The following is an 18,952-nucleotide window of genomic DNA, read 5'->3' as shown; positions in this document are numbered from 1 at the left end:
TATTTTTTCTCTGACCAAACCTATTTTCTTTGCCTAGGATGTGCTTGATAATAATTTTCTCTTTATTAAAGTAGATTATCTTTAATATTGTTGTTTATATGTATTGTTGATTATATGTACTAGGAGCTATTTTGTCTCCTTTAATTAAAGTTGTGTAGGTGGAGTTACTTTTTCTTTAAATGTTTTGCCAGTTCTAATTCTCTTTAAAAGGGAATGTTTGTATATACAAGTGGCATGAATTCTGAGTATCTGTCACACCTAGTATAAACAAAAATGGATATCTGCTATGGTTACATTGCAAGCATAAGCCAGTTTCACATTGATATTTAGTCATAAATTGTCATGTGTATAAAATTTCTATAATGTAGAACTTACAGGGTTTAGGAGCTTGTATTTTATTTAAAACAAGTTTATAAATTATCTTTTCATGTTTTAAATGTATTATGATTGCAAGATGAAGTGTTTTGTTTGTTTAGGTGCAAAGCATATGTGAAAAAGGATTACAGGTGGGCCAGTCCAAAATAACCATTCTTGGCAGTCCTTCCATGGGTAATCTTTTTTTTTTTTTTTTTTTTTTTTTTTTTTCATTTATCTACTATTAAGTTGCCACTTAAACATGTTTTTGTTGCAGTCCTTATAATTAAATTCATGTTTGCTTTGTCACGTTCTCAGAAAAAGGAGGATAGTTTGAGGTTATGCAGCGTAAAACCAGTTTTACCCTTTGTTTCTGATTTGCATACTTCAAATTGATCAAAGATTATTATTTTTTTAACTCAGTCCTGGTGATTTTGAGAAATTTGGATAGTTTCACAGGTTTTTTTGTAGTTTTGTGGTTAGGTTTTGTTTTTTGTTTGTTTTGCTTTGGATTAATATCCACTGTCTTTACTGTCATTACATTTTTTTTTAAGTTGTCATACTTTTTCTCTCATCATTAGATTAAATGTTTGAATTTTCTTTTTAGTATTTGTGCCCTTATTCAAATTCTTTAATTTTTCCCTCTTTACTAGGTATCTATCTTTCTAAGTATGCTGATTTATTACAAGCTAACCCTTTGGAAGCTGGGGCAGTGGGCGATGTTGTTATTTTTAAAATAATGAAGGTAATTTTAACTTTTACATTTCATATATCAAAGACAGCATTTGGTTTGGATTTTAGTTGGCTCTGTCTTTAGGAGTTTGATTAAATTAAAATTGATGCTTGCTTTATTTAGTAGATAAACATACTTTGAAGAGTGGTTTGCCATCTTTAATCTATTTGACTTCCTTTCCAAAGAAAAGAATGAAGAGGGTAATACAACTGGTAATGTCATTTAGGCTAATGAACAGTGTTGTGAATAAAATTTTTATTTCCTTGGGGCGCCTGGGTGGTTCAGTCGGTTGAGCGTCCGACTTCAGGTCATGATCCACGGTTTGTGGTTTCGAGCCCCGCGTCAGGCTCTGTGCTGACAGCTCAGAGCCTGGAGCCTGCTTCGGATTCTGTGTCTCCCTCTCTCTCTGCCCCTTCCCTGCTCGTGGTCTGTCTGTCTGTCTGTCTCTCTCTCTCTCTCTCTCTCTCTCTCTCAAAAATAAACATTTAAAAAAAATTTTTTCTATTTCCTTGTTATTAAATTCAAACAGCACTTTTTTTTCATGGTTAACTCCTTTTTACTGCTTCAATATTGGTAAAAAGTGTTGAGTGTTACCAGGTATTAAAGGAAAGAACTGTTGTCATAGGTGATCTGTATTCAGAGAGGTATAAATTAGGTTAGGTGGACTTAAAAGGTTTTCTTTATTTTAGGGTAAAATAAAAAGTTTGGAATCTATATTAAATAAAAGTGCTTTGGACCCAACGCCGAAACATGAATGTCACGTGTCAAAGAATGCCAATAGAGTTACATCACTTTTGGCTTACAGAGCCTATGAGCTTACCCAGGTAAGTGCCTGGATTCATTTCAGTGTTAATGACTTCATATCTGTTTTGTCATCAAATCCTTTAAAATGTCTCCTTTTCTGTACCTTCTGCCACCACACCAGTCTAACCTCTGGTATCCATATAACACTACCAGACTCCAGTGTTTCTCACTACTGTTTGTTCAGTGTTTTCAAGACCATTCAGAAACCTAAGTCTTGTGGCTCCCCAGACTTAACAAAGTAATACATTCCTTAGTCTAGTTCTTCCTTCCAAGCTGATGTTTTGTATGATTGCTGCCCTCAGTAAACCTCATTTTATTTGAAGCCTAGGCTTCTCTTGGCCTAGATCCTGGCCTAGAAAGATATCCTGTCTAATAAAATACTACTCATTCTTCAAGGTAAAGTTGAAGCCCCTTGAATTACCTTAATTGATGTAATTTTGCACTGTTGATTTGATATTTTTTATTTTAACATTTTTCTAAGACTACAAACTTAGAGTTTTCTAAGGTGCAAGTTTTATTCAGATATAATTGATAATACAGTAAACTACAGGTACTTAAAAGTATAATATTTACCAAATTTTAGTCATTTTTTTTTGGAAGTACACACGCGCAGGCAGGGTCAAGGGAGAGAACCTTTTTTTGTTTGTTTCATTGTACTAGTTTTTTATTGCTGCATAACAAATTACCACAAATTTAGTGGCTTAAAACAACACAAATTTCTTATTGTACAGTTTTGATGGGTCAGGAGTCTGGGGACAAGTTAGCAAGGTCCTTTCCTCATGTTTTACCAGGTGAATCATGGTGTTGGCCATTGCTGCCATATTCTCTGAGGCTCAGGATTCTCCAGAGAGAGAATCTCAAGCAGGCTTCACACCCAGCTCCTTAAAAAAAAAAAAAAAAAAAATTGTGAGTGTGAGTGAAGCTTTTGTGTGTTTTTTTTTGTGGTTTGTTGTTGTTGTTGTTTTTTTAACTAATCTTTTTTTAAAATTTTTTTTTTTTTCAACGTTTTTTTTTTTTTATTTATTTTTGGGACAGAGAGAGACAGAGCATGAACGGGGGAGGGGCAGAGAGAGAGGGAGACACAGAATCGGAAACAGGCTCCAGGCTCCGAGCCATCAGCCCAGAGCCTGACGCGGGGCTCGAACTCACGGACCGCGAGATCGTGACCTGGCTGAAGTCGGACGCTTAACCGACTGCGCCACCCAGGCGCCCCTAACTAATCTTAATCTCTACACCCAACGTGGGGCTTGAACTCATAAACCCCAGATCTAGAGTTACACAGTGTACTGACTGAGCCAACCATATCCTTGAAACTTTTTTTTAATTGAAGTGTATAGTTGACTTTTTGAAGACTCTGAATGGGCAAGACATATTGTTGGGGGCTTTCAGCAAAAATTATATTCACCAAAGATGTCTGGGCTGACTTGTTTGTTTGCCTTCTGAACAGTAGTTGGAGAAGGTAGCAATAGGCTTTTCTTTTTCTTCCTTTTTTTTGTATAGTTGTTTTTGAGAGAGAGAGCGTGCACATGAGCAAATGTGGGGGAGGGACAAAGAGAAGGAGAGAGAATTCTAAGCAGGCTCTGTGCCATTAGTGCAGAACTGGATGTGGGGCTCAAACTCAGGAACCTTGTAAGCTGAAGTCAAGAGATGCTTAACCACTGAGCCACCCAGTGCCCCCCCCCCACCCTTTTTTTAAAGCAGTAGGTTTTTCTAGCAGAACTTGTAAACTGGCTTGATGTTTCCAAAAAATTTCCAGGCATTTTTAGAGCAGCAACAATATTGAAAATCAGTAGTTTCCCAAGGGAATAAACTTTGAAGGACAGTGCTTTGTTTATAAACCAGGGCATTCTTTTTAATGAAAATCACTAGTCTGGGTTGGTGCCTGGGTGGCTCAGTTGGTTAGGTGTCCCACTTCGGCTTGGGTCGTGATCTTCCAGTTTGTGGGTTTGAGCCCCATGTCAGGCTCTGTGCTGACAGCTCAGAACCTGGAGCCTGCTTCGGATTCAGTGTCTCCCTCTCTCTCTCTGACCCTCCCCTGCTCACTCTCTCTCTCTCTCTCAAAAAAAAAAAAAAAAAAAAAGAAAGAAAAAAAATCACTAGTCTGTGAGTCACAAAACCCTAATGAATGTTGTGAATAGGTGAAGGGGACGTTTGTCACCTGTGTTCATAATCTCTTCTAACTCCTTTTTTCTGCTTAGTCTGTGGTTAGAGCCAAGAATATATTTTTCTTTTGAAATAATGAACAGAATACTAGATTTGGTTGAGATTGTGTCCTTAGCATTTTACTTTTTGGATTGAATTGACTTTTCTGGGCTGACTTGGAGCTTATAAATGTCCATTTGTAACATTTTTATGAGGAAATTTGTTGCACATACTGAGCCCTCAGCTCTTTAGTAATAACTTTTTCAAGTACCTATTAGTGCTCTGGCATGATTGATTGATCTGGCATGATTGATTGATTGATTGATAGGTAGGTAGATAGATAGAAGCAGAATATTTTATACCATAAAATGAATATAAAGTGCAAATTATTTTAAATAAATTAACAAGCAGTGCTTAAAGATACTTCCTGTTAGAGACATTTAAATGGTGTTATGTTTCTCTAAAGTCAGGCAACTAAAGATTCTACTCTGTACCTTTTTGTCTTTTTATAGAAGTTAATTTTTCATTTTCTTATTTTTAGTATTATTTTTATGAGTATATCTTTGATGAACTCAGGCGAAGACCAAGACATGTGTGTCCATATGCCGTTGTATCTTTTACTTACAAAGATGATATACAAACTCCGAAGTTTGTACCTTCATCAAGGTAAGACTCGTGAGTTTTAGACATCATTCAGAATACTAATTTACATATCCTGCATGGCCTAGAACACTGTTTTCTTCCCATTTTTTTTCTTGTCTTGCAACTAATTAGATGCACAGTGTTTATGATGACTTGTGAAAGTAGAGTGTGAAAAATGTACTTTATATGCAACTAAAATTTACTTAAACCTCACCAGTTAACCCTTTTTTTCTTGATATTGAAGGTTTGCATAGTTGAGTAAAATGCAGCTTTTATTTATTTATTAAAAAAAATTTTTTTTGATGTTTATTCATTTTTGAGAGAGAGACGGAGACACAGAATCCGAAACGGCTCCAGGCTCTGAGCTATCCGCCCAGAGCCCTATGCAGGGCTTAAACCCAGGAGCCGTGAGATCATAACTGAGCTGAAGTCAGACACTTAACCAACTGAGCCACCCAGGTGCCCCTAAAATGCAGCTTTTAAAAAAAAGTGAAATTTTGTGTGTTAGCTCTCCTACAAATGAGGAGCTTCTACAAAAGATCCCCGATCCTACCTCAAACAAATTAAATCAAATGTGTATTAAGGAGCCTAGGCATTGGTAATTTTTTTTCAATGTTTGTTTATTTTGAGAGACAGGAGGAGCAGAGAGAGAATCCCACGCAGGCTGTGCTGTCAGTGCAGAGCTCAATGTGGGGCTCAATCTCACAAACTGTGAGATCATGACATAAGCCGAAATCAACGAACTTAGCCCTCCCTAGGCATTGGTAATTTTAAAAGCTTCCAGGTGATTCTGATTTTCAGTGAGTTGAGTACCACTGATGATTTCTTATAAGCTTTAATACAAAGTGACCAAATGCAAAGTAGTCTCCCTTATTGTTTCGCCCATGTGGTGATTCCAGAAAAAATGTTGGTAAAATTGAATAAGTAAATGTATAGGGATGTAGGTGAAATGGTCAAATGTCTGTTTAAAGTTATGTATGAGCCTTATTAATTTAGAAATACTGTTTTTAAAAAGCCACATATCATGAAACACATTTTTGAGGGCAACCTTTTCGTTGGTTTTCCAGATCAAATCATCTTGTCTTTCTTTAAGTTGTTTGAGATCCAGCACACTTATTTCATGTCACCAAATAGCCCTGGTAACCATCCATCCATAGCCATAAGTAGCAGTTCATATGTTATCCAGACACTTGTGATTTTCATTTTTCTTGTGGCTCTGTATTTATGATTTCCATGATAAATTTACAATAGGGCCTTTCGATAGTAATCTTTAAAAGACATCCACCACTTAGTAATTATGAGGTCATACCTCCAGGAATTGTAACTGTGTTAATTTTTTTTTTTTTTTTTTTTTTTTTTTTTTTTTGCCTCTTCTTTGATTCTATCTTTTGGTCTCCGTATCATTTAAAAATGAGCATTGTTTGAACACCTTTGCTATACCTCAAATGCTGCTATGAATCATTCTGCCTCAGGGCCTCTGCATTTACTGTTCTCTTTTCCCAATTAGCTACATTGTTTACACTAAAAACCTTTATCAGATCTCTCCTTAAAGGTGACTTTATCAGTGAGGCCTTTCATGATTTTTGTTTTTAACCCCATAACCTTATTGCTTTCTCTTTTTCTGGTTTCACTTAAAACCATCATCTGGTAAACTATATACTACTTTTGGTTGTTGCCTGGAATCTTCATGAGGTTGTAAACTCTATGAAGGCAGGGGCTTTGTTCATCCTGGTAATCCTGTTATCTAGAACTGTGCCGGGTAAATAATAGGAACTTGGTAAATATTTGTTGAATGATGAATAAATACATTTAAGTGTATTTTGAGGCTATTTTTTCAAATCTCATCACCAAAATAAAGTAATTCACAGAGACTTTAATGGACTCTGTTTTCTTCTGATGACTATTTTTGGGGAAAATAGCTCCCATAAATTTGGACAGATATGATAATTTGAGCCAAGTAAGTAATTGTTTTCTTCATATAGACTTGGATGTAATAAGTAGTTCATATGTATTTCCCACTTGGATAAAAAGGATTTAATTTTTCTTGTACCTTATGCCATTAGAAATAGTGCTTATGTCAAGATCCTGAATGTTAACTTTCTTGTTACCAATCAGTAATGTTTTCTTTTCTTTTTAAAACTTGTAGATCTAACAGTTTCAATGCAGATAGAAACACTGGTAAGATTCTTTTATTATTCTCCTTTAGTTTTATAAATTGGAAGAATAAGTACATAAAATAAAAAAATTAGTGTTTTACTTTATTTTTATAATGGACAAAAATCTGCAAAGTATGATAAAAGGGGTGAGGCCATGTTATGATATAGCATCAACATTTGGTTGTCCAAGCATAAGGTCTTCTTTAGAAGCTGCTGAAACTATGAGTAAACCAAAGGATTTTAGCACTTTGATAAAAGTAAACAAACAAGCTTTACAACTTAGATAATTAAAATACATTTATCAGAAGTTTAGGATTTAGAAGACACAGAAAAGATTAAAAGCAAAACTGACATTTTCTGTCATCAAGTTTCTCCACAATGAAAAGAAAGTGAGTAGATAGGGTAGGAGATGCTGTGGGGATTTGTGATTTGTGTAGTTAACTGGATTTAATATAGTAAGATAGTCTCCTTTGGGTGAAATAAGAAGGCAGTAAATGCTTGGTCTTTGCTCTTCAACTGTCTGATATGAGGACATTTAGACAAATTTGTTAATTTTTTGCAGCTGGAATAATCCTGTAGGGGAAAAGATCCCTGAAACAAAAATCCTATTTGAACTCTCTCCTAAATAGCAATGCCATGGGTGTTTTTTGTGTGATTTTTATTTCTTGTTGTCATAGATGTTTTTCCCTTATTTGTAGTAAACATGTATTTGCTTCTGGGCTGCTAGAGACTGAACTATATCATTCTTTTTATTTAGACAAATTTAACTACACCTTGTGGAAAGGACAGCTTTTAAATAAAGGAAAGCTTTTGTGTTATATTTCTCTGAGGTCAACCACTCGTGCTTTTTTGCCTATCAAGCTGTAAGTATATTATAAGAAAATAGCAATTAGCGGTTGCTCAATATAGTTTCTTCTTTTGCTTTTTATTCTTATATTTAAATTTTGCTTTGGTCCACAAGAACTTCAATGTAAATGTCGATTTGTTTTAAAAGATTGATAACTTGGGAAACACAGTTGGCAAAATGGGCCCTCTGCTTTTCTATCTTGGTTTGAGAATGGGCTAAGTAGTCATATACATTTATAGCATAAAAGTTTATGAATGATTTTAAATTTTAAAAGTAATTTTTCAAAGTTTTATCCTAATTAGATATATTTGTCATTTAGCAATTTGAACATGGTAGACTTAAAAGTTATCAGTTCTTTGTTGGAAACCTCTTTGATGTGGTGAGGTAAGTTAAAATTTATAGACTGTTTTCAGTCCTGTGCAGCATATATTAGAATAGAATGGTCTAAAATGATCTTTTGCTACCACCCAAACATTATGGGCCTTCATTAAATGTTTGATGATTACTTTCAGGATTCATACTCAAATTGTCTTAATAAAAGGACAGCCTTTAATCCTTTGTGGTTAGGAAAATTGGTGTATAAGATTAGCTTCTGGCTTAAAAATGGAAGGTTGGTGATATTACCAGTCTTCCTATCTACTTCTCTATATATCTGGGCTTCCCATTTCCAATCCTCTTTAGAATCAAGTCTAATATTAATAGTATGTTGTGGGTGGAAAGGAGATAACATTGCTAGAGTTAAAAATACAGGTGAGGCAAACATACTTTTTCAATTTTCTTTCAGTCCCGAAAAGTTAGATGTTGAAACAGTTATGAGTATTGATCATCTGAAACAGAAAATCCCTCCGGCGCTGTTTTATAAGGAAACATACTTAGGTCCAAGTGAAGGTAAGTAATTTAATTTTATTAAAATATATAAGAAGCAGATTTGATTTGAATATTTACCTTGTATTTTTTCTTATGTCAGTTTTGAAGAATGGAATGTATTGCAGCCTTTATGAAGTTGTAGAAAAGACAAGAATTGGAAGTAACATGGAGAGTTTACTACAAAAACTAGAGAAAGAAAAACTTGTGAGTGAAAGGTTTTAAAATGTTCCTCATTCTCCCTTAGAAATAAGTGTTTGAATAAGTGATCATATTAATATTTCAATTTATTTCATTTTTGCCTCAGAGTACCATAGGGTCTCTGTCTTTGTTGATATTATTTAGTAAACCATTTTACTATGGCCTTTAGTAGTCGTCATTGTTGTTTTTGTTTTTTTTTAAAGCCATGACACTAGACCTTCTGCAAGTCTTCTCCATGAAGTATCTTTATTGTATTTTGTGATTGTGACAACAAATATTTATTGAATATTTTCTTATGCAGGGTGTATAATTCCAAAAAGAATGAGATAAGGACTTCTCTGGATCATATACAGAGTGATAAATGGAGTTACTCATGTAGATATGGTTTGTTCCAGTAGGACTGTGCCATATTTGAAGAATCATCAGAACAATTGCTTGGTGAGGTTGAAAGAGAAAGGAACACTAGAGTAGTTGGGGGAAAGTGGTAGGACTTGAGACTAGAAAAGTTGTGGGGGTGGGGCCTGTGTCCTGCAGTGTTGTGTAGGCAGTGTTCAAATGTTTGGAATTTTGGGTGTCATCCTAAGAGCAGTTGGTTTTAAAGGGAGCGCAGGATGTGTTTTTGATTGTGTATACAACATGATCAGATCTGTGTTTGGGAAATTTATTTGGTTACTCTGTAGAGAATAAAGAGGCGAGATGGGCAGGAAAGTAGCATTACATTAGAGGGTGGTAGTGGGTTAGAGGAGAGAGGTAAGAACAATGATATAAGAAGAGACTGATTTAAGAGCTGTTTACTAGGTAGTATCCAATAATAGATACTGATTTTATTGAGTTTAGATTGAGGGTTTAGGTCAGGCATTAGTTGTGATGGGGTTAGGAAAGAACAAGATGAATACATGCTATTATGTGTAGTTCTGCTGAAGGAGAGGAGTTGGTTACAGAGAGGGGTTATTCCAAGGTTTCAGTTAACCTGAGATAGATGAGTTCACTTTTAAATGTTGATGAGACATTTCAGTAGGGGAAGAATTTGCACAGGTATGCCATGTGATAAAAGCTTTTCAGCAGTTAACTTCTTTTTACTCATTTTATTGAGCCTCAATTTCCAGGTAGTCAAATGGAGGTTACTATCAATGATTTTCAGAACTGGCAACTGCATTTTTAATGGTTATGTAGAATTTTGTTGTATGCATATTTATTTTCTTAACCCATCCATTGTTTAGAGTGGCAGAGTCAAATTGTGTACAAAATTTATAGGCAGAGTTTATATACTTATGAATTGGTGGACATCTAACAATAATTTTTTGACTAACCAGCTGGAAATCTTTGGACTGGGCATCTTATAACACATACATATGGACAGATGCACATTCGCCACTTATGAATATACTCTTATATTTACATTTCTTGTTTTCTTCTGAAAGCTTGCCTAATACAACTATTCCTCACATCAAAATCTGTTTAATTCCTGAGTTCAGAAAGTGAAAGTTCAGATTGTAGGTTTGGGTATGGTGAGATACTGGGTTATCCAAATCTGTTCAGTTCTTCCATTTCAGAGAATGAGTATTGAGAATCTTGACAATGAGGAGTTTATCAGAAAATTACAGTATCTTCCATTCTAATAGTGAGACTCGGGATAGGAAGATACTGGTATCTTATTCTTCACCTGAGCAAGTACTATATTAGATTCTTAGAGGACTGGGTTTTCTCAGGGTTAAGAAATAGAGTAAGATCCTATGTCTTAGAGGGCATGAGCATTCTGCAGGGGTATACTACTTGAGTCTAATGGAGTTGAGATATTTTTGTATAGCTATCCCTTTTCCTGCAAGCTCATTGGGAATTATTCTAACTATGGCTACTTTCTTCATAGTTCTAATGAAGATGGGAGATGCATTGGGGACTGTTGAGTTCTCAATAGTTTTATCTTGAATATGCACACTAAATGTTCTGAATCAGAGATAGATTTAGTGAATACCTCACAGTAGTAAATATATTGGCCTTCCTTTGCCCCCTAGTCCTTAGCCTTAGGGCATCCCAAGGAAAGACAGGTCTGTTAATCCTGTGCAGGTGGCTGGATATTCCACAGGCAAGGGATGAGGAAAAATTACTTTTCTTTGCTTATAAGGGAAGAAGGCCACTGTCTCCCTCCCCTTCTGGGAAGTTCTCCTTGAAAATGTGATGAATATTAACTCCAATACTGTGGTAAATGAGTAAAATCTCTTCAGGATACATTCAGCCCTCTGGAACTTAAAACATAGGAACTAATCTGTGCTGTAACCTCTTGTTCCTCTTGTGTACCCACGTGGCACTCTCAGGGAGATAAGAAATTTAATTATCTTTTTGGATCAGAGCAGTTACTTAGATAATTGGCTCTAAAGTATGTGAGGAGTAAAATATTTCTGGGGGAAGGGGCGCCTCGGTGGCGCAGTTGGTTAAGCGTCCGACTTCAGCCAGGTCACGATCTCGCGGTCCGTGAGTTCGAGCCCCGCGTCAGGCTCTGGGCTGATGGCTCGGAGCCTGGAGCCTGTTTCAGATTCTGTGTCTCCCTCTCTCTCTGCCCATCCCCCGTTCATGCTCTGTCTCTCTCTGTCCCAAAAATAAAAATAAAAAACGTTGAAAAAAAAAAAATTAAAAAAAAAAAAAAATATTTCTGGGGGAAGTGAATGCAAACATTTCCCTATCTGTATATTTACTTTTTTGTGTATCAGAAGGCTAGTTTTGGAGGACCACAGAGAAATTAGGGAAATTTTATTTCCTCACAAGGAGATTTGTAATATAAGTAAAATTATATTGAGCTTTCTTTTGGTTGGTGATAAGTTAGTAATTCTTAAACCTAACTTAATATAAAGGAAAATGATATATGTCACTAAATTTGAACGTTATTTCTGATGTGAACACTCTTCTGTATATCTCCCAGTGTGACATGTACAAAAATTTTTTCTCTTGGGTATATATCTAGTATATTAGATTTATTATCGATAAGTAGAATCATTGAATCGTAATTCTACATGACTAGCTTTACAAGATAATGTCATATTGTTTTAAATATCTGTACCAATTAAAAAAAATATTTGTACCAATTTATATCCCTTACTACCAGCAAGTTCTCGTAAATTCACGGTTATTAGTATAGTCAGACTGTGGCATGATCTTGCCAGTATGGTTGGTATAAAATATATTGTACTGTGATTTTAGCCTGTATTTTCCTGAAATATGATGAGTTGATCATTCATTTATGAATGTATTTCTTTCCATATTCAGTTGCCTATTGTTTGCTTTGTGTTTTTATTTTATTATTTTTTTTTTACTATTTTATTTCTTAAAATTTTTTAAATGTTTATTTTTGAGAGAGAGAGAGAGAGAGAGCAAGCAGGGGAGGGGCAGAGAGAGAGGGAGACACAGAATCCAAAGCTGGCTCCAGGCTCTGAGCTGTCAGCACAGAACCTGATGTGGGGCTCCAACCCACAACCCTTGAGATCATGACCTGAGCCAAAGTCAGATGCTTAACTGACTGAGCCACCCAGGTGCCCCTGCCTTGTGTTTTCTTACTTATTAGAGGAATTTTTAATACATTTTTGGGTCCTAATACTGAGCTATGTGTGCTAGAATTTTTTTTTTCATAATCTATGCTTGCCTTTTCACTTTATTCCTGGTGTTTTTTGAAGAACAGATGTTCCTAACTTCAGTGTGTTTAAATTTATCTGCCTGAATGTTAAGCACTGTTTGTGACTTTAAGAAATCTTTCCTTACCCCCTAGATCTTACAGGTATTGCCCCTGTGTTTTCTTCTGAATATGTTATGATTTTGCCTTTGGCACCTAGGTCTTTAAATAAATAAATAGGTTTTTGCTTGTTTTGTTTTTGTGTGATATAATATAGGAATCCAGTATTCATTTTTTTTCCCCAATATGAATACCAAATTGTTCCTGAAACATTTCTCCACCGAGAAGCCTTGATATGAGGTAGAGTCAACTGCCTCTTTTGGGAACTGTTTTGCTATTTGAGATGGAACTTTTTTTCAAATATTTAAATATCAGCTTTGCTTTTTTCTTTCTTTAATTTTTTTTTTTTCATTTTAGAGAGAATCCTAAGCAGGCTCTGGGCTGATGTGGGATCCCATGACTCTGGGATCATGACATGAGCTGAAATCAGGAGTCTGTTGCTCAACTGAGTGAGCTACTTAGGCTCCCCTCAGCTTTGCTTTATGCAAAAAATGTTAGAATCAGCTTTTAAGGTGCCTCCCCCCCCCCCCCCCAAAAAAAAAGCCCTATTGAGATTTTTTTAATCTATAGATGAAATTTGAGAGAATTGATGTGTTTTATGTTACTGTCTTATCCATGAACAGGATTATCTCTTTACTCTTTTAGGGTATTCTTTTAGTAGAGCTTTATAATTTTCTGGGTACATGTCTTGCTTATTTTTTGTTTGGTTTATCCCCAGCCATTTAATTGTTTTTGGTGTGATTGTAAACAGTATTTTCCATTTCAGTACATTTTCTGTTTGTTGTGTATATAAAAATGTAATTGATATTTATGTATTAATTATATGTTAGATCAGAGTATGAAATTTGAATAATTTATTTTTTGTACATTGTTTGAGATTGCTATATAGATTTTATTATCTGGAAGCAACATTAGTTTTTTTTCCTTTCTAGTCTTCAAGCTTTGTATTTCTCTTTCTTGTATTAGTATTACTGTGTAATCTAGGATCTCCAGTACAATGTTGAATAAAAGTGGTAGTTGGAGGCATTCTCTGGTCTTTGATTTTAAAAAGAACATGTCTAACATGAACCATTAGGTAGGAAGTTTGTAGTAGATTTTTCATAGATACCTTTATCAGTTTAAAAATTTCCTTCATTATTTTAACCACTATGGGTTTTGAATTTTTTTTAATGCTTTTTTCATTTTTTGTTGTTGTTTTTGTTTTTGGCTTTTATCAAGTTGGTAACAAGGTGTATTAGGGTTCTCCAGAGGAACAGAACTAATAGGATGTACATATATAGAAAGAGATTTATTATAAAGAATTGGCTCACACAGTTATGGAGCCCATAAAATTCCAAAATTTGCAGTCACCAAGCTGGAGAATCAGGAAAGCTTATGTGTTAAAGTCATCCAAAAATATTCTCAGAAACAGCCAGAATAGAGTTTGACCAAATATCTGGACACCCTGTGGCCCAGTCATGTTGACACACAAAATTAACTATCACATGTAATATTTATTCTGTAGACTTAGAAGATGAATTACATTTATCTTTTGCCAGTATTTAACTATGTTTGTATTGCTAGTTAAGAACACCAACTTCACTTTTTTTTTTTTTTTTTTTTTGTAATGTATGGTTTGATCTGTGAATGTTTTGTTGAAAAATTTTGTATCTGTGATAAGTTAGATTGACCAGCAATCTTGTTCTTGTCTAGTTTTTGTATCAAAGTTATACTAGTGGGCACCTGGATGGTTCAGTCAGTTAAATGTCCAACTTTTGATCTTGGCTCAGGTCATGATCTCCTGGTGAGATTGAGCCCTGCATCAAGGTCTACACTGACAGCACAGAGCCTGCTTGGAATTCTCTCTCCCTCTCTCTTTGCCCCTTCCCTGCTAGTGCACACACACACTTTCTCTCAAAATAAATAAATAAAAACTTAAAAGTTACACTAGCTTCTCAGAATTGAGTTGAATAGTATTCCTCATTTTGTAAGAGATGTTTGTACATATGATTAGAATAATCTGTTCTTTGGATGTTGGCTAGCACTTAATTACAAAACTGCCTTCGTTTTTCTGGATGATTTTAAAGTACTGATTCAATTTAATAGTTAAACTTCTCAGGTTTTCTATTCTTATGTCAGTTTAGATATATTATGGTTTTGTTTGTTTTTTAGGAATTTGTCCATTTTTTCTATGTTTTTGAGTTTATTGCAATATAGTCATTTAAATAGTCTATTAATAGCTGCTGTGAGCATTATAATGTGATAATATTTTCATTATGCCTTCCCTTATTAGTCACTTTCACCAGGGGTTTGTGTGTTTTTTAATCTTAACCAAATTATGGTTTTAACCTTCTGTTATATCTTTGTTTTACTCTTTTCCTAATTTTAGCTGTTCTATTAATTTCAACTTTTGGGAGGTTCATTTTATTTCTGCTTTCTTAAGTTGGAAAAATGGTCAATGCAAGTACTCTTTTAGTTGCATTCCACAACTTTTAATATGTAGGATTTTCATTATCATTCAGTTCTAAGTACTTTTTAGTTTTCATTATGATTTTCTATTTTGATACGTGATGTAGAGGATTGTTTTTAAATTTCCAAATATATAAGAATACTTTTGTCTTTTTTTTTCCCCATTTAATTGTTATAATCAAAACAGGTGGTGATTATTTGAAATGTATTGATACTTGATCTAAAGCCAACTTTGTGGTCAATTTTTGAACATGCCCTGTAGATGCTCTGTAGATTTGCCAAAAAAAGTGTATTCTTTGTTAGATTCTGGGTACACAATTCTGGGTTGACAGCTATTTCCTCTTAGTGCTTTGACTATATTACAATATCTTCTGGCTTCTATTTTTGTTGAGAGGTCAGTTCTTAGTCTAATTATTGTTCCTATGTAGGTCGTCATTTTTTTCTGGTTGCTTTTTTAATCTTTGTCTTTGGTGTTTTTCAACTCTATATCTAGGTATAGATTTCTTATTTATCCACCTTGGTATAATTTGATATCTGGATTTATAGATGCATTTCTATAATACAGTCATTATCTTTCTGATTATACTTCTCCTTCATTCTTTGTAGACTGTTTTTCTAGGAACCTAGAGCATCCTATGTCAGGTCTTTTCATTATGTTCTTGATGTCTGTGAACTTCTCTTGTGTTTTACATCTACTTGTTTCTCTGCTTCATTCTGAGTGATTTCATCATAGTTACCCTCTAGTTTACAAATTCTGTCTTTAGCTGTGTCTGGTTTGTTATTTAATCCATTCGTTGAGTTTCCAATTTCACATAATATTTTTGATTTCTTAAAAGTTGTATTTGCTTATTTTTAAGACCTGCCTGGTCGTTTTTTTTTTCTTTTTAAATAGATTCTTGTTAATATTTTTTAGAAATACTTATTGAGGACATGGAGGTTCTATTCTGATATTCAGGAGGTATATTGAAATAAGCTTCATTTTAGCCATTTCTATTTTTATTATTATTTTTTAAGAGAATGTGAGTGAGGGAGAGGGACAGAGAGAATCTTAAGCAGGCTTCATACTCAGCGTGGAGCCCAACATGGGGCTCGATCCCGCGACCCTGGGATCATGACCTGAGCCAAAATCAAGAGTTGGATGCTCAACTGACTGATGTTTGTTTATTTATTTTGAGAGAGAGGGTGTGAGCAGGAGAGAGGCAGAGAGGGAGAGAGAGAATCTTAAACAGGCTCCATGCTCAGCACAGAGCCCAACACGGGGCTCAATCCCACAACCACAAGATCACAATTTGAGCCTATATCAAGAACCAGATGCTCAACCAACTGAGTCACCCAGGTGCCCCATGCCTAGCCATTTTTAAGTGTACACCTTTTCAGTGATGTTTAGTAGATTCACAGTGTTGTGTAGCCATCATCACTATCCAATTTCAGAACATTTTTATCACCCTAGAAAGAAAAGAAACCTCATACCTGGTAACCATATATTCTGTATTTTTTCCTCCTCCAATCCCACTATGAATCTACTTCTGTCCTTATGGATTTGTCTATTCCAGACATTTTATATAAATGGAATCATGCAGTATGTGGCCTTTAGTGCATTGCTTCTTTCACTCAGCGTAATTAAAAAAAATTTTTTTTAATGTTTATTTATTTTTGAGAGAGTTGAGCAGGGGAGGGGGAGAGAGAGAGGAAGACACAGAATCCGAAGCAGGCTCCAGGCTCTGAGCTGTCAGCACAGAGCCCGACGTAGGGCTTGAACCCATGCGCAACGAGATCATGACCCGAGCTGAAGTCGGGGATGCTTAACCAACTGAGACACCCAAGCACCCCTCACTCAACGTAATGTTTTTAAGGTTCATCCATGTTGTAGCATGTCAGTACTTCATTCCTTTTTATGGCTGAACAGTATTTCATTGTATGGATAATACCACATTTTGTCAATTGTTTCTATTCTTTGTTATGAATAAGCTGCTATGAACATCTGTGTACCAATTTTTATGTGAATGTTTTCAGTTCTATCAGTTATTTCTTTAAGCATCTCATACCTGTGTTATATATTACATTTGTTATTCCACTTTGAAGCCCTTGGCCGTTTGAATCTCTTGTTTCTGCTAAATCTCACTTAGGGTAGCTTATTTCCTCCTAGGTTGTGAGCTTGATGTTTTATATTATTAACACACTTTTGTTTGTTTGTTTGTGTGTTTGTGTGTTTTTAAAGATTTTCTTTTTAGGTAATCTCCACATCCAACATAGGGCTCGAACTCACAACCCTGAGATCAAGAGTCACATGCTCCACCGACTGAGACATCCAGGCGCCCCAACACATTTTTGTTTTTGTACCATGTTACCTTTAATATTTATATGGAAAATCAAAATAGTAGAATTGAGTAATAAAAATTAATGACTGGGTTAATATTGTTTTCTGAGGGGAAGAAAACAATAAGGTGTAATCGAGGTAGTAGGAGAACCTAGTTAACAGGTGTTTGCTTTCCTATAGCATTTAAAGTATTTCTTGGAGCTAAAGGGCAAAAATACTACTGTTAGGGCCTCTGTCTGCTTGAGTGGTGTTGCTGGGTATAGAGTCCCTGTGCTCCATGAGACTCTGGGGACATTGAAGCCCCTTAAAAGACAAGGAGGGTCTTTATGCCACAGAGCCAATGGAATTTTTAAAAACCTGGTACTTGGAGTGGGGTGAGACATTAAAAAGAATGGTTCTCCTTAGTTACCACAAAACATGAAAATCTTACTCATGCTTCCCAACTTCCTGTTCTGACAAACCCGGAGTTGGGTAAAATGTTAACAGAAATATATAGGATGTATAAAACATTTTTGGACAAAAGTGGTTGAATCTGAAACAAAAATTTTGCAGGTACATTTTCCACCTTACTTTTGGCTATTCAAACGGTATTTTTATTTTTTATTTTATTTAAAAAACATTTTTTTTGAAGTTTATTTATTTATTTTGAGAGAGACTCAGACAGTGCAAGTGGGGGAGTGACAGAGAAAGAGAAGGAGCGAGAAAATCCCAAGCAGGCTCTGTGCTGTCAGGCAGGGCTCCAACTTAGGAAACTGTGAGATCATGACCTGAGTTGAAACCAAGAGTCGGTCACTTAAATCGACTGAGCCAGCCAAGCTCCCCTAAACCACTGTTTTATTAAATGTAAATTGATAGCAGTTACTTTTTGTCCTTTAAATTTGCGTTCTTACACAGACTTTGTTTACTGGAATAGTTACAAATTTACAATACAAATTTAGGTAGCACACATTTCCTTTCAGAGCCCGGAGTTCGTTTGTGTGCAACTGTCATGCTTAATTCTTCCTTTACTTCCCCTTTCTTTAAAATGTATTGTGAACAATTACAATAGCTCCTGAAGTTTCTTTGCATTACATTGTTTTCTTCCCCCTCCTGCACAGTGCTGTTGAGTTTTTGTTGTTTTTTGAACTCCCGTTCAAAAGGATATATTCTTGAGGGCATTCCTGGCTAACTTGGCATCCTTGTCTTTTTACAAATGAGCCAGTGATCTTTTCTTCTAGATTTGTGTGTTTGTCATAATCTGTCATTACCCTTTTCCCAGTCATAAGTACTCTGATGCCTGCAAACTGTTCATCAATTATAATTCTGCCTTTGTTCATGATGTTGCCTCTATTGAAATGTTCTTCCCATAATCTCAGGCTCTTGGCAATATTCCCATCCTTCAACATCCAACTTAAGTATGCTCTTGGCATCTCTTCTAACCATAAATAAATTATAGTTTTTCTCTGTTGTTTTATAAATCTTTTCGAGAACTTTTCTATCTTGACTAATTATTGACATTTCTTGTGTTACTCTCTCCATCCAATTATAAATTACTCTCAAGGCTCTTGTGTTGCTTATCTTTGAAGTTACTTCTGGCAAGGGAAATTGACTTAGATGTGAAATGTGTTCTTTATGTGAAAACATTAGATTATAGCAACACATTTCATTTGAGGTTAGCCTGTAGTCACAGAAAGGCAATGTTTGTGCTATAGTTGTTTTATACCCCCAACATCCAACACACTGCCTT

At 35.2% G+C, this 18,952-nt stretch overlaps 1 protein-coding gene across 9 annotated transcripts in view; it reads left to right on the top strand.

Annotated features, from left to right (window-relative positions):
* TASOR (transcription activation suppressor) overlaps nucleotides 1-18,952 on the top strand; it is a 52,967-nt gene that overhangs the window by 10,574 nt on the left and 23,441 nt on the right. For all 9 annotated transcript variants that reach the window (XM_060631342.3, XM_060631338.3, XM_060631340.3 and 6 more), the window contains exons 4-11: nucleotides 477-549; nucleotides 1,008-1,099; nucleotides 1,777-1,911; nucleotides 4,575-4,699; nucleotides 6,822-6,853; nucleotides 7,589-7,694; nucleotides 8,463-8,566; nucleotides 8,646-8,749. In XM_060631342.3, coding sequence (XP_060487325.1) covers nucleotides 477-549; nucleotides 1,008-1,099; nucleotides 1,777-1,911; nucleotides 4,575-4,699; nucleotides 6,822-6,853; nucleotides 7,589-7,694; nucleotides 8,463-8,566; nucleotides 8,646-8,749 — 771 coding nt within the window. The remainder of the gene's footprint in view (nucleotides 1-476; nucleotides 550-1,007; nucleotides 1,100-1,776; nucleotides 1,912-4,574; nucleotides 4,700-6,821; nucleotides 6,854-7,588; nucleotides 7,695-8,462; nucleotides 8,567-8,645; nucleotides 8,750-18,952) is intronic.

Source organism: Panthera onca, chromosome A2 (assembly GCF_046562875.1).
Source record: "Panthera onca isolate mPanOnc1 chromosome A2, mPanOnc1 haplotype 2, whole genome shotgun sequence".
Lineage (NCBI taxonomy): Eukaryota > Metazoa > Chordata > Mammalia > Carnivora > Felidae > Panthera > Panthera onca.
The sequence above is the reverse complement of the archived record's forward strand: the minus strand, read 5'-3'. Positions and strand labels throughout refer to the sequence as shown.